Genomic DNA, 13,480 nt, shown 5'->3' on the forward strand with positions numbered 1-13,480 from the left:
AAACATTTAAGCGATCGGTCCTAACTAGCTTCTGAAGCTAACCTAATTGCGCGAGCGAACTAAACGTGGCGCCACACACCACTCGCTTTTGTCCCATCCCGCTCGCTTGTCATAAATTACTAAAAACAAAAACGGGTAGGCACACGCCGTCAACTAATAAGATATATATGACACTCAATAAATTAATTTACATTGTCAAGACAGCAATTCGCTGCCACGCCTAGGTCGATGAATGCCAGCGGTACCTGTCCACCATAATATTAAAGCGATTGGAGCTTTATTGACTGGTGGCCAACCATCCCTCTCGAGTAGCTTCCCACACCGGCATGGTAGAAGTCATTTTTCCCCGAAAAACTGCTGATGCCGATTGAACAACACAACGGCATCAACGGTCCGACAATGAGGCTCTCGCCAGATTGACTCGCCGCTTATGAGCGGCCAATTTTCCCCTTGACCTCTAAGTTCTAGAGCGACCTGAGTTCTGGTCCCCCCGAGAGCCGGACAGTCGAACATCATGTGTTTCTTCGACTGGACCTCCCCGCAGACGCACAGTTCATCAGCTGCCAGGCGGAACCGAAACAAACATTCGGTTCAAGTTCGCGTGGTTGGAAAGCACCTGAGCACCTGTTGCCCTTAAAAACAAAGGACAGGCATACCATCCACCAAGTCCTGTATAAATCTAAACAATAACCTTTCCTTAGTCGTGGCGTGCCATTCTTGCTGTCGTGCATCCATCGCGAGGCTTCTACGCAGGCGGAAGTTGGGCAATAGTTCGAAATTTAGAATCGGTGCATTGAGATCACGGTTCCACTCCGGTACAGGCCAGGGCCGAAACCGCATCCCAAATATCTCGGCATTCCTGGTTCTTCGCAACTTCCACATGGCTGCCCGAATTTTCACCGTTTCGATTGGAAGAGCCTTTCTCAGCCTTCCTTTGTTTTGGTAGCCTCGAAGGAGATTATTTTAAAACACCAGTGCACGCAATAAAGCCTCTGCGCTGGGTACTCACTAAATTTTTAAGAAGTGCTCTATTCATATCAACCTATGTTCCCAGATGAGCGCCGCGTTAAGGGTCATGCTTTCAAAGACACCGCGGTACACCGTGTACATTTGAAGGGCCGACAACCCATAGGTTTTCCGAGTAATCCTCCTATGTTTGTGCATCATTGAGACGACGTCCGCCGCTACTTGCTTAATGCGGTTGCTAAACAGCAACTTCTCATCAAACAAAACACCTAGGTACTTATGAACACGAACTCGGCTGATTACACAGCCTTTATACTTAATGTGAGGGTTCCGACTGTACGATAATTTGTCTGCACCATTGAGAAACATGTACTTCATTTTAAGCACACAGAAATCTTTAAATTTTGGATGACCATCCAGCCCTCTGCGATTGATAAACCCGGTGCGCATCTTTAAGCACAGCCGTGCGGTTAAACAAGTAGGTCACGTAGAACGACCTGTAGGGATACGGAACATTGCGGCATTCCAACTCATAGAGGACAGAACTACAACACAAGGAAGGAAATGCTGCCTCTATGTCAATAAAGATTGCCAAAATATACTTACAGGCGGAGCTTTCCAGTTAGGCAAGAGCATTTAAGATGCAATCTTAGGCGCCAACCCCTTTCATGAAGCCATACTAACCTCGATTTAGAAAACATGTCATATAGATGCTTTCCCAGAGCCCTTCCACAACCAGCCTTTCCAGCAACTTACCGATAACGGGCAAGAGGCTGATTTGATTCTCGCCTTTTGAGTTCAGTAGGTTTAATACTTTCGTGAAGTGTTTATAGACTATTGAAAAAACTTTTGGTGACAATATCTTCATTTCGCGGAATTCTAGGTAAGTTTTTAACATATAGTTTTAATTTGTATTTTAAAATGTACATTTCGTGCTTTATTTTATATTTTCATGATTATATATATATATATATATATATATATATATATATATATATATATATATATATATATATATAATTCATTATTTATAATTGCTATTTTTTTTCAATGAGACAAGATAACAGTTCCATACAATCTTGATTGAAAAATTATGATTTAGTTTCAATATTGAATTACAAATATTTTGGAAATATTTTTAAATTGATTAGTGTTTGAAATTCAGAAATTATGAAATTAACATTTATTATTTTATAAACAATGACTATTATAAGAGACGCGCTATTCACGGAAATGAGTTTTTGTTTTACTTCAATTTATTATTCGAAAATGAATTGTTTATCGAAAATTTCGATAAACAAAAGAAAACTTACCGCAGTTCAAATACGTAAAATGTTATTTTTTGTATTAATAATAAATAATTAATTTTTATTTATGCGCAATATTTAATAACTCAAATATTTTGTTCTAGATTCTAATCTAAGAATGAGTAAAAGATTTGAAAGTGGCGCTTGCAAACGGAAGAAAAAGAAGCTACAAAAGTATGAGGCAAAGAAGCTAACATCGATTACTGCTTACATGCATGTGCCAACTAGTACAACTCGATTGGAAGCAATGAAGCACGTTGTATGTGAGGACACGGCCGTTGCACCAACTCCAAAGTGAAAATATGGAACTAATTGAAGAGCGACTTACTGAACACGAATATACAAACTAGCATCAATATAAGAAAATAATAAGAATATTCAGAATTTTTTTCAGACACCTAATGGGATACACCAAGTTCAAGATATTGCAAATTTAGACAGTGATGTCAAATATAAGTTTATTGTAACAGATGTTGACTTTTGGACAAATTTATCGCAAAATGATGTATCATATTGGGTAGAGAAGGTCCCTTCTCAAGTTCAGTATCACTGTGGACCGTTTTTAAATTCTAAGCGAGAATATAAGAATCGGTCCAGATTTTGTACAAAAGCGATTTTTTATTCAACAAAAGCCAACGGAGAAAAATATACCCCAGAATGGCTTGTGTACTCTCCTTCAAAATGCCGCGTTTTTTGCTTTGTTTGTAAACTCTTTTCAAATACTGCATCTTCTGCAACAGTATTAACTTCTGAAGGGTTTAACGATCGGAAAACCCCTGATATCATTCAAACTCATGAAAATTCGGAAAATTATAGGAACGCTATACTTGTTAACGTACTTAACAAGAGCAAAACGGTAAACTTTAACTTCAAAGCTAGAGGAAGAAATAGAAAAGAACAGCAACACTGGCGTTACGTTATAGAAAGAGTTTTCGCTGTAATTTGCACTCTTGCAGAGCGAGGCTTACCATTTAGAGGAGACAATGAAAAGTTTGGAACTCCAAATAACGGCAATTACTTTGGTCTTCTAGAACTAGAGGCAAAATTCGATCCATTTTTAAGAGATCATATCGATCGATATGGAAATACCGGCTCAGAAAACCCTTCATATCTGTCTAAAAGTATATGTGAGGAAATTATTCAACTCACGGCAAATAATGTGAAAGACACAATTGTGGCGGAAGTAAAAAAAGCTGGCTATTTTAGCTTTTCAGTAGATTCCACTCCTGATATATCTCATACCGATCGGCTGACCTTAATTATTAGATATGTGTCGCCTGAAGACGGTTTGCCAACCGAGAGATTTTTAACTTTCCTTGAGCTAAATGATCACTTAGGGGAAAGCATAGCTGATTTAATATTTAACTATATCACTACTGAACTTGAAATTGATTTCAGAAAATGCCGAGGACAGTCTTACGATAATGCAACCAATACGGCTAGTAGATACAATGGTATGCAGCAAAAAATTATCGAATAAAATAAGTTTGCAAGATTTGTTCCAAACGCTGGTCACTCTTTAAATTTAGTAGGTCGTTCAGCTGTCGATTGTTGCCTTGATGCTGTTAATTTTTTTGGTGTTTTGTGAACGAAGTTTATATCTTTTTTTCGTCTTCCACAAAAAGATGGGCAGTTCTGAAATCACATTTTAAATCTCATTCTAAAGCGCCTAAATATTTATCAGACACTAGGCGGGAGGCACACGCAAAAGCTACAGAAGCTATTTTAGAAAATTACAATGATATCACCGATGCACTCGATTATTTACATTCAGATAACTAGTCCTTATCACATTCAGGCCTTATTACATTCAGATAACCTTTTGGCCCTCGATCTAGTATCACCTGGTGATACTAGATTGAGGGCCAAAAATCTTTTAGAGAAGATTGAAGAATTTGAATTCGTGTTTATGCTCCATTTCTGGAATCGAACCGAGACTTTTTCAAGAGTAAATAAGGCAAACTGTGAGACAAACGCATAAGCGTTCAAAAAATTCCACATTGTCGCATACAGACTTGTATCAAATAATATTCAAAGAAAATACTCAAGTGGCCTTCCCCAATGTGGAATCAATCTTACGGATGTTTCTCGGTTTAACAGTCACTAATTGTACTGGAGAAAGGTCATTTTCAAGACTTAAAAATATCAAAAGTGAATTAAGAAGCACAACGACCCAGACATTGAGTATTTTGTGCATAAAAAATGAGACCTTCACAAAAATAGATTTTGACGAATTTATAGAAGAATTCTGTGTGAAAAAGTTTAGAAAGAAATTCTTCTAATCTACTATTTCGTTTTAAATGTATACTTGGATCGAATCAGTTCTTAAATAAAATAACTATTAACATAAAATTTAATACGATATACAATTTGATATTTTCTTTTTTGCGATCTGGATTTTGTTTGAATAAAATTCCATTTTTGGTTTAAGTTAAGACTTAAAATTCATAATAATTCATACTTAAACTTTAAATGCGAATTATTATGAAATAAATTAATCTGAATTGAATTTGGTTTAATCTTCGACGTATTGAATATATTTTATTTAATTTGACACAAAATATGATAATTTTTATTGCGTATTTTATTTTCGTAGTCAAAGATTTTCATTAATTGAATTTTGTTTCTTTGTAAATGTTGTGCGTTATGTTTGATTAGTTATTATTACAAGTACTATATACGGTGTTGAGAATAAATGTCCAAATAAGTGTTCTCGACTTTTTTTTATTTATTATTATCCGTGCCACATTTTTTATAAAGGTTAGTACCAATCACTACATTTTTCATTTAACATATTGATATATATCACAGTAACGATGTATTTTATTATCTCTCATGTAATTTACAAACTTAAAAACGGGAGGTGAAAGGGCCTCATAGCCTAGGGCCTCTTTTCATGTAAATCCGGCCCTGAGTAATTGTCAAACAAATTACCGGTGTTTTACATGCTGAAAGAAAGAAAATTTGTTTTTCAGCTTGTACACACCGTTTAGAAAGTTTAAAATCAAATCCTACAATAAAAAAAAACAAAAAATACAACTATACCCAGAATCTAAGTTTGAAATAATTAATATAAAGTGTAATTATTAAAGAAAGTGTCTGTCCTACATCGTATGTAGTTATATATATGAAATGTAACATTTATGATTTAGTTACTTTTAAGCACAGTTTTAATTAATATTTTTAAGGAAACATTAAAAGCATTAATCATTGTATAACATTAAAAGCAGTACTCTTACGGGACTATGTACTGCAGTTAAGATGCAATTCTCTGACTCTATGTACGAGTATATTGTCGGCCTCCGTGGCGCGAGTGGTAGCGGCCCGGGTTCAAATACCGATCAGGCACGGCATTTTCACTCGCAACAAAATTGTCATTTCATATCATATCCTCTAAGCCAGCACCTAACGGTGGCCCCGGAGGTTAAAAAAAAAATATATATATACTGTAACAAGACCGGTATAGCGGACCTGAGTAAAGAATTCCTACCGATTTAGAAGAAAGTAGTCCAAAATATAATAACGGGAGGTATCCAGAAAGAGGCTAATAGAAACTCTTTGAGTAAACTCTTCCGCGAGCAGATTCTGCGAGATGTGATACCTGCGGATCAGTTTCAGCGAGACGTTATGATGGAGTCTGTCTACAAGGAGGTCAATGAAGGAGCGAATTTCAAAGTGAACTAAGTCAGTGCAACTAAGGTGACGTCACAAATAATGGTTCGGTGAGTTACTGTAAAACTATAAGTGAAAGAGATAACGTGCTAAATTTCATTCCTATACTGTTTGAGTAGTTTTATTTGCGAACAGTAAAGATATTTGCCGTAGAAGAACTTTATACTTGTCTTATCTATTGTACTACTGTCGTTAATAGAAGACAACTGGTTAAAAGCGTTAAGACTAGCGGGTCGTGTAATGTCTTTTGTCGGTGGGACCGAATTCTGCTTTTCATTATTTATCTACCGGTGAATAAATCCTAATGATTACGTTAAATTCTATTTTTTATGTAATCTCTATTTACTGTTATTATTGACATCTATGATTATTTGTATTAGTGACATTTAATATTATTATTGTTTACTGTTGCCATTATTGTCAGTATTCTACATATTACTGTAAGATGTTTTTTTTTATTTTCTGTTTATTGTACAGACATTATATTATTATTATAATGTCTTACTGTAATAATAATATATAGTGTAATATAATAATTATATTACTATTATTACTACTGTCATTATTATTGACTTGTCTTGTTTTACTTATGCTTTTAAACCAATAAATTGTAATTACATTAACATTTTACACAATAGAAGAATGGTACAAAATATTATTTCATTAATTCGTTTGACTAATTATTTAATTATTTTTATCGTCTATTAAACAAATGGTAATAAAAATTATTTATATATAAAATTATATATATATATATAAAGAAAATAACTCAAAAATATTTACATTATTCTTGATAAAATAAGAAATTTTGGGGGGAAATAAAAAGGTCAAAATAATATTATTCCAAAAAAAAACTTTTTTTTTAATAGAAAAATAGGAACTTTTATTTTATAAAAATAAAAATCCCTAAGAAACTAATACACAAACAATTTCTGTTTAAAAGTCAAATCACTGAATCGCTTCCCTACTTCATATAAACCCCTTTAAATTTTATATTAACATTTTCGCATGAATCATACCTAACAATAAACTTACCTGCTCAACAACGCTGTCGATATCAAAAGTTACAGGTGCGTGCGTGCGTGTGTGTGTGTATGAGCGCGCGGGGAGGGCTTATTCAAAACCGTGTTAAAGCTCACACGTTATGAGTCATAATTATATTTGTAAATAAATTAATTAATTACACCGTAGATATCGAGTTAAGTGAACAAGTATTTATCCATAATCATTCTGTAATATATGCGATATAAAGTTTTAGCGTTGAAAAGTGGTGACAATATAAATACATTATCGATTGGCTTTTGTGGTATACCTTTAAAATAGAGTCAAGTATTCTTATAAGAACCTTGACATTTTGATGGTATAAATCGATTTACGCACACTGGCATATATTAAATATCAAGATTTTACCCTAAAAATAAATACTTGAGCTTTTATCTTAACGAATTAACAAAAATTCTTTATTTTAAATTTTACTTATTATTAGCGGTTTAATGTAACGTAACGCATCCAAAGTCCCAAAACAATAAAATTGTTAAGGTTTTGGCGAGAGTTTTCCGTAAATTGAAAACATCAAAAATCGAAAATCAAAATTCGTCCGAATTAAAAAAGTACAGATATGTCTGAAAGGCGAGGTAATAATTGTTATATATTTTTCCTATTTTATTTTCCCGATCGCAAAAATATACACCGTTAAACAATGATTACGCAGTTCTGCCCAAGAAGACCGACTTTTCGTTACTTTATTTTGTATAATATTTTATTGTACAGTTTTTTGCGTAAGAAATAAACAAAACAAATTAAATGAAGAAACTAAAAGGTGTATATTATTTTTAAATGTTATATTAAGGTTAATATATATTAAAATATATTTTCTGTTTATAAAAAAAATTAAATTAATATAACCGTAATTTGATGAAATAAGTAAACCCAACACACAAATATCAAGTTTAAATTACTCACTTCTGTGACTCACTGCAAAAGCGCGTATAAAAAACGAGCGTACCCCGTCGCGACTTCGTCCACAATATAGATGTAGCTTCACTCGCAATGCTTTTTTAATAGCAAACTTATTTTTTTAATTGACAATATTATATTTAGATTTTCATTAAATCCTGATAAAACGGTAAATAAAAATTTTTATGAAAAATACTGAAGGAATTTACGATAAACAATGAATTGTTGCCCAAAATTTAAATAAAGGAAGATAAGAAAATTGAACAATATTTGTTGGACCGATCCATTTTATGAATAAATTAAAATAGTTCAATATAAAACTCCGATAAAGATAAACGAAAAATTTATTACAATCACAAATCTAGCACCCCCATCGCGGTTTCGCCCGTGCTCTATGGTTTTTTTTCCTACATCCCCGAGCCGGACATCCATTTAAGTATACTCGACTCGGGGACGTGTCCTTTCCGGATCTTTTAATTGCCTGCCTCTAATCTCCAACGTAAGAACAAGGCCCGGCTATGCCGTTCCCAGCCCCCCGCCGGAGACCGGGTCTCGGTCTTTCCTTTTGCCAGCCTCAAACCGACGGCGCAGGAGCCGAAGGCGCCAAAGCGTATCCGGGAACCCACACCGCCGGCCGGGTCTCGGTCTTTTCATTCATTCGCACCTAACGGACCCCAGGAGTCCCCGCTCCATCACGGGAACCCACACACCAGGGCATGTGAGCCCTCAGGAACGGGGCTGTCCGCCCAGCGCTACTATAAACTACACCCCTCAGTATCCCAGTCGTCTTGCCTCATATTCTTTTATTCTGATAACTGTTCTTACAAATATTGCAAAATTATTCCAGTTTCAGGACATAGCCAAGAGCCACTCCGAGAGCTGCTCCGGTCGGGTATGGATCAGTCCTGCATTTATACGTTGTTCCTCCCATCGTCTGCACTCAAAAATAGTGTGTTCGGCATTGTCAACCGCATCGCAGTAACAACAATTGGTGACTCTCTCCTGCCAAACCTGTGCAGGTATTGTTCAAACGCACCATGTCCCGACATGAGTTGCGTTGTGTGGTAATCTAATTCACCATGAGAGCGATCTGGCCAAGCATCCAGGTCTGGGATAATTCTTCTTGTCCATGCGGCCACTGCTGAACTCGCCCATGCCACCTTCCATTGTTCTCGTATAATAGAACTGGCCTCATCTTTGGCTACACCGGACGCCCTTAGTTTTCGTCCTTTAATCTGCAATTCTATTGGAGGCACCGAAGAAAGCACGCACAGTGCATCATACGATAACGTTCGGTACCCCGAAACTACCCCCAGAAGCGACTTCCTATGGCTGCTAGTCAGTTTTCTTCTGTTGCGCTGGACATTAACCGCATCAGCCCATACCGGGGCGGCGTACAACAGAGAAGACGTTATCACCGAGGTGATAACTCGCCTCTTCGACGCACGTGGAATTCCTTGTCCCGCAAAGAGACCTCGCATGGCACGGATTGTTGTTTCCACTCTGTCGCAGATCATAGCCACATGGCTGGAGTATTTGAGGTGTTTTTCCAGTAACACCCCTAGATATTTAGCCCTTTCCACCTCGACAATTGCCTCTCCTCTCAGGCGCAGATTTAATCTTCTGAGTATCCTCCTACCAGTGAAGAGGATACCCTTGCATTTGGAAGGAGAGACCTCCAAACTTGTTGACGAGCCATTCATTAACTATTTCTAAGGTAATATTCCCCTTGTCCTCCACTTCATCTAAGGTACTGGCCTCCACTAGTAGCGAGATGTCGTCCGCGTATCCTACGACATTCACCCCCGGCGGGATTTGAAGTCGGAAAATTTCATCATAGAAGATGCTCCAAAGTAGGGGTCCGAGTACAGACCCCTGCGGGAATCCACCGAAGATCTGATGACTTACCACACCATCCACCGTATTGATTTCAGTTCGTCTCTCGGATAGATAGCTGGCTACTTGCGTCAGTATGTACTCGCTTATATTTTTTCTTTGAAGTGCCCTCAATATAGCTGGCCAAGGTATCGAACCGAAAGCGTTCCTTATATCCAGGAGTATCATTAGCGGGATTCGCCTGGTTCTCCAAGTACCAGCCCTCACCGCAGCAGCCCATGAAACTACTTTGTTGATGGCGTTAATAGTTGACCGCCCCCGACTAAAGCCAAACTGATTCTCATGGAGGAGGTTGTTGTTTTCCAGCTCCTCAATTAGTCTATTAGCGATGAGCGTCTCCACGACTTTTCCCATATTATTAATGAGACTTATAGGGCGATATTCGAGAGCCCCTGGAACTGACTGTTGTTTGGGCAAGAAAAGAGTTCTTGACGCTTTCCAGCAAGCAGGAAAAAAGCAATGCTGGACCCCATAACTCGCAATATCTGTCATCTCCCACGGGATAACGGACATCAGACCCTTTACAACTGCAGCTGGCACACCATCGGGTCCTGGACTCTTCTAATTTTTTAGTCTTTTAACCGCAGTCTCCACTTCATCCTGGGTGAACCTGGCGCGTTCGCCAGGTATTAGCTCCGTGACGCCCGTATCAACCCACGGGAAAAGCGCTTCCATGTGTCATGTAGCTTCTATCTTATTAAGAACGGGCAACCGTCTTCCCAGTCTCTTCATGACTACCTGGTACGCCCGTCCCCAGGGGTCAGCATCTAGTTCACTGCATAGCTCCCTCCACTTCTGCCTTTTTGAATGTTTAATCATGAAGTTTAATTGTTTTCTTGCTGCTCGGTATTGTGTAATCGCCGTGTTCAGGTCTCGATCAGCTACGTATGCTCTCGTTCGAAGTCTCTGCACGCGCCTCTTCATGGATTGCAGAACCCTGCGTTGATCCGCAATATCGGAAGACCGCCAATAGACAGGGTGATGTCTGGTAGCTCTTTCGGGGAGCCTGGCCAGCTCAGTAATCATCTGTTGTAATATATCTGGCGTGACCGGTCTGCCATCCGTTATTTACTTTGCAATCCGTGCTCTATGGTTACTTGCGCTTTCCGTCACGATCAGAGGGTCTTGGCTCGCTTCGCTTTCCCTTCCCGTTTTCCTTTCCTTCTTCCGTTTTTCTTTCCCTTACTTCCCTTTCCCCTTCATCTTCCCCCATTTCCCTTTCCCCCTTCCTCTTTACTTTTCCCTTTCCATTTCCTTTTCCCCCTTTAGCCTTTTCGATTTTTCCCTTTCTTCCTTCTTCCTAGCCGTAAATCGGCCCAGTAGTTTTTTAGTCTATAGCGGACACATATATCGGAAAACATTGAAATCGTAAAATATTTAGTATAACATGTGTTGCTTTTACGTCCAACAAATAGCGCTGTTAACACGAAATCTATTTTTTTATAGATTTGAATCTCTTAAAATCAAAATTTCGCAAAATCCTTTCTTAGTGCACACCAACTTAAAGATAAGAAGTTACCCTGAAAATTTCAAGTCTCTACCTATAAGAGTTTTGGTTGTACGTTGATTATAAGGCAGTGAATCAGTCAGGACATTCTCTTTTATATAAGAGATACACAAATACAAGATCAATATAACCTCAAATTAAGGTTATGTTGCCTGATGTTGACTTTTAAATTGTGCGTAACACTCAGGAACGATTCGACTAATCTTCATCAAATTCAGACACACTGCTATAGCATGTATAAATTTCAATGAAATTGATTTAGTGGTTTTGGAGATTTTCAAGGGACAAAATTTGATACATGAATAGTATTTTCGTAAACCTCAGATCTCAAAACGTACAGGAAAATCAATTTCACCCCAAATTTCACCATGTGACCGAAAAAATACCTTAAATTGAGGTTATTTGTATGTTTTCGACCTTAATTTGAGCGTAACTAAGGAACCACTCAACCAATCTTCATCAGATTTTCATATCCACAACTTCAGATACACTAGTACAACACTATCTAAATTTCAATGAAATTAATCCATTAGTATCGGAGATTTTTGAGCCACACATATTTTATACGTAAGCCTATATATCTATATATATAAAAATTTTAAGTTCGTTTGTGTACGCTTCAAAAACTCAAAATGTTCTGCACCGATTGAGCTCAAATTTTAGCACGATATATAACCCGCATCAAAGATTGTTTTCATCTATTTTTAATAAATCTATGTATCTATTTTTAATTTGTACAGTTTTTTAATAAATAAGGGGCTGATAAATCAGATGGAAATGTAAACAAAGGAAAACCAATCAGATCAATGCAAGATGGCCGCTGTCAAACACAACGACCAATCACAAAGAGCCCGTATGGCCGTTGCCAATGTAAACAAGATCACAACTGATTAAGTAAAAAATTTCTTTGAATTATATTTAACACCTAAAACATCTGTATTTTATTAAAAAAAAAAAACAAAAAACACCAAAACAAAAAGAAAAGCCACCAAGAAGGATGACTTACAGTAAATAAATTAAAACACCCAACTTTCTTATAGCCCAGATAGAATTAAGACTATGCAAACAAAAAAAGTCGAAATAACCAAATACACAGAAAATAATATCTTAACATAATGATCAAAAAATCCTTTGTTAGGTTAAATATTCACTTTTGTCTGAATTTACAGAAGGCATTTACAACGAAGCATTGATAAATATTGAAGACAAATGCTTAGCTAATGCAAATAAAGTTCTTAGTCAATTGGGAATGCCAGCATCTACCCGAGCTGCGATTTCTTCATTTGATGTGGATTTACGCCGTGAACAGAGTTACAACATTGGTGATCTTCAATCATATGTCCAGTCAAACATTCCCAAATTAACGCGTGAACAGAAAGGCATTTATGATAGCATAATGCAAATGATAAATGACGGAGTTGGGGGACCTTCTTCTTGGATGCGCCAGGAGGAACTGGGAAAACATTCCTCATTAGATTGATTCTAGCAACGGTTCGATCAAAAAATGACATAGCCTTAGCTCTTGCTTCGTCTGGAATACCTGCGACATTGTTACCCGGTGGAAGAACTGCGCATTCAGCTCTGAAGTTGCCATTAAACATGCAAACTCCCACGTGCAATATTTCCATAGCATTCTGTATGGGAAAAGTATTACAAAAATGTAAACTCATTGTTTGGGATGAATACACGATGGCACATAAAAAATCGCTTACAGGTCTTGATCGATCGTTACGAGATTTGCGTGAAAACGTTCAACCGTTCGGGAATGCTTAGATATTGCTCGCAGGAGATTTTAGGCAAACATTGCCTGTAATTTCTCGATCGACACCAGCAGACGAAATAAATGCTTGCCTGAAATATTCAACACTGCGGCGACACGTACGTACATTGCAATTGACTACGAATATGCGTGTCCAGTTGCAGAATGATCCATCAGCTGAGGTATTCTCACGACAGTTATTGGACATTGGAAACGGACAGCTGCCAGTCGATGAGACGTCTAAACGAATATCATTTCCTGACAGTGGAAAAACAAAAAATATTGTATATCCACAAATATTGCAAAATTAAACTTCTATGAAAGGCATTTTCGTCCGTGTCATACCTAAAAAATAAAGAAAATTCAATTTCAATTCCCAATTCCACCGTTTCACCGTAATACTGTCCTTTTCTTCGA

General features: G+C 37.2%; 2 protein-coding genes across 2 annotated transcripts in view; one reads left to right on the top strand and one right to left on the bottom strand.

Annotated features, from left to right (window-relative positions):
* DAAM (disheveled-associated activator of morphogenesis-like protein) overlaps positions 1-13,480 on the bottom strand; it is a 618,370-nt gene that overhangs the window by 560,108 nt on the left and 44,782 nt on the right. The gene's annotated exons all lie outside the window — the stretch shown is intronic.
* LOC142330920 (zinc finger MYM-type protein 1-like) lies at positions 2,392-3,753 on the top strand. Its single transcript, XM_075376389.1, has 2 exons — positions 2,392-2,532; positions 2,668-3,753. Exons 1-2 carry the CDS (start codon positions 2,392-2,394, stop codon positions 3,751-3,753), a joined length of 1,227 nt encoding a protein of 408 aa, XP_075232504.1.

This window comes from Lycorma delicatula, chromosome 10 (assembly GCF_047948215.1).
Source record: "Lycorma delicatula isolate Av1 chromosome 10, ASM4794821v1, whole genome shotgun sequence".
In the NCBI taxonomy this organism is placed as follows: Eukaryota; Metazoa; Arthropoda; class Insecta; order Hemiptera; family Fulgoridae; genus Lycorma; species Lycorma delicatula.

Excerpts from the sequence above, each read along its gene's own strand:
- LOC142330920 (XM_075376389.1), top strand. The coding sequence starts at position 2,392 with ATGAGTAAAAGATTTGAAAGTGGCGCTTGCAAACGGAAGAAAAAGAAG. Across the intron at positions 2,533-2,667 it reads TGGAAGCAATGAAGCACGTT|ACACCTAATGGGATACACCA; the intron begins GTATGTGAGGAC and ends AATTTTTTTCAG.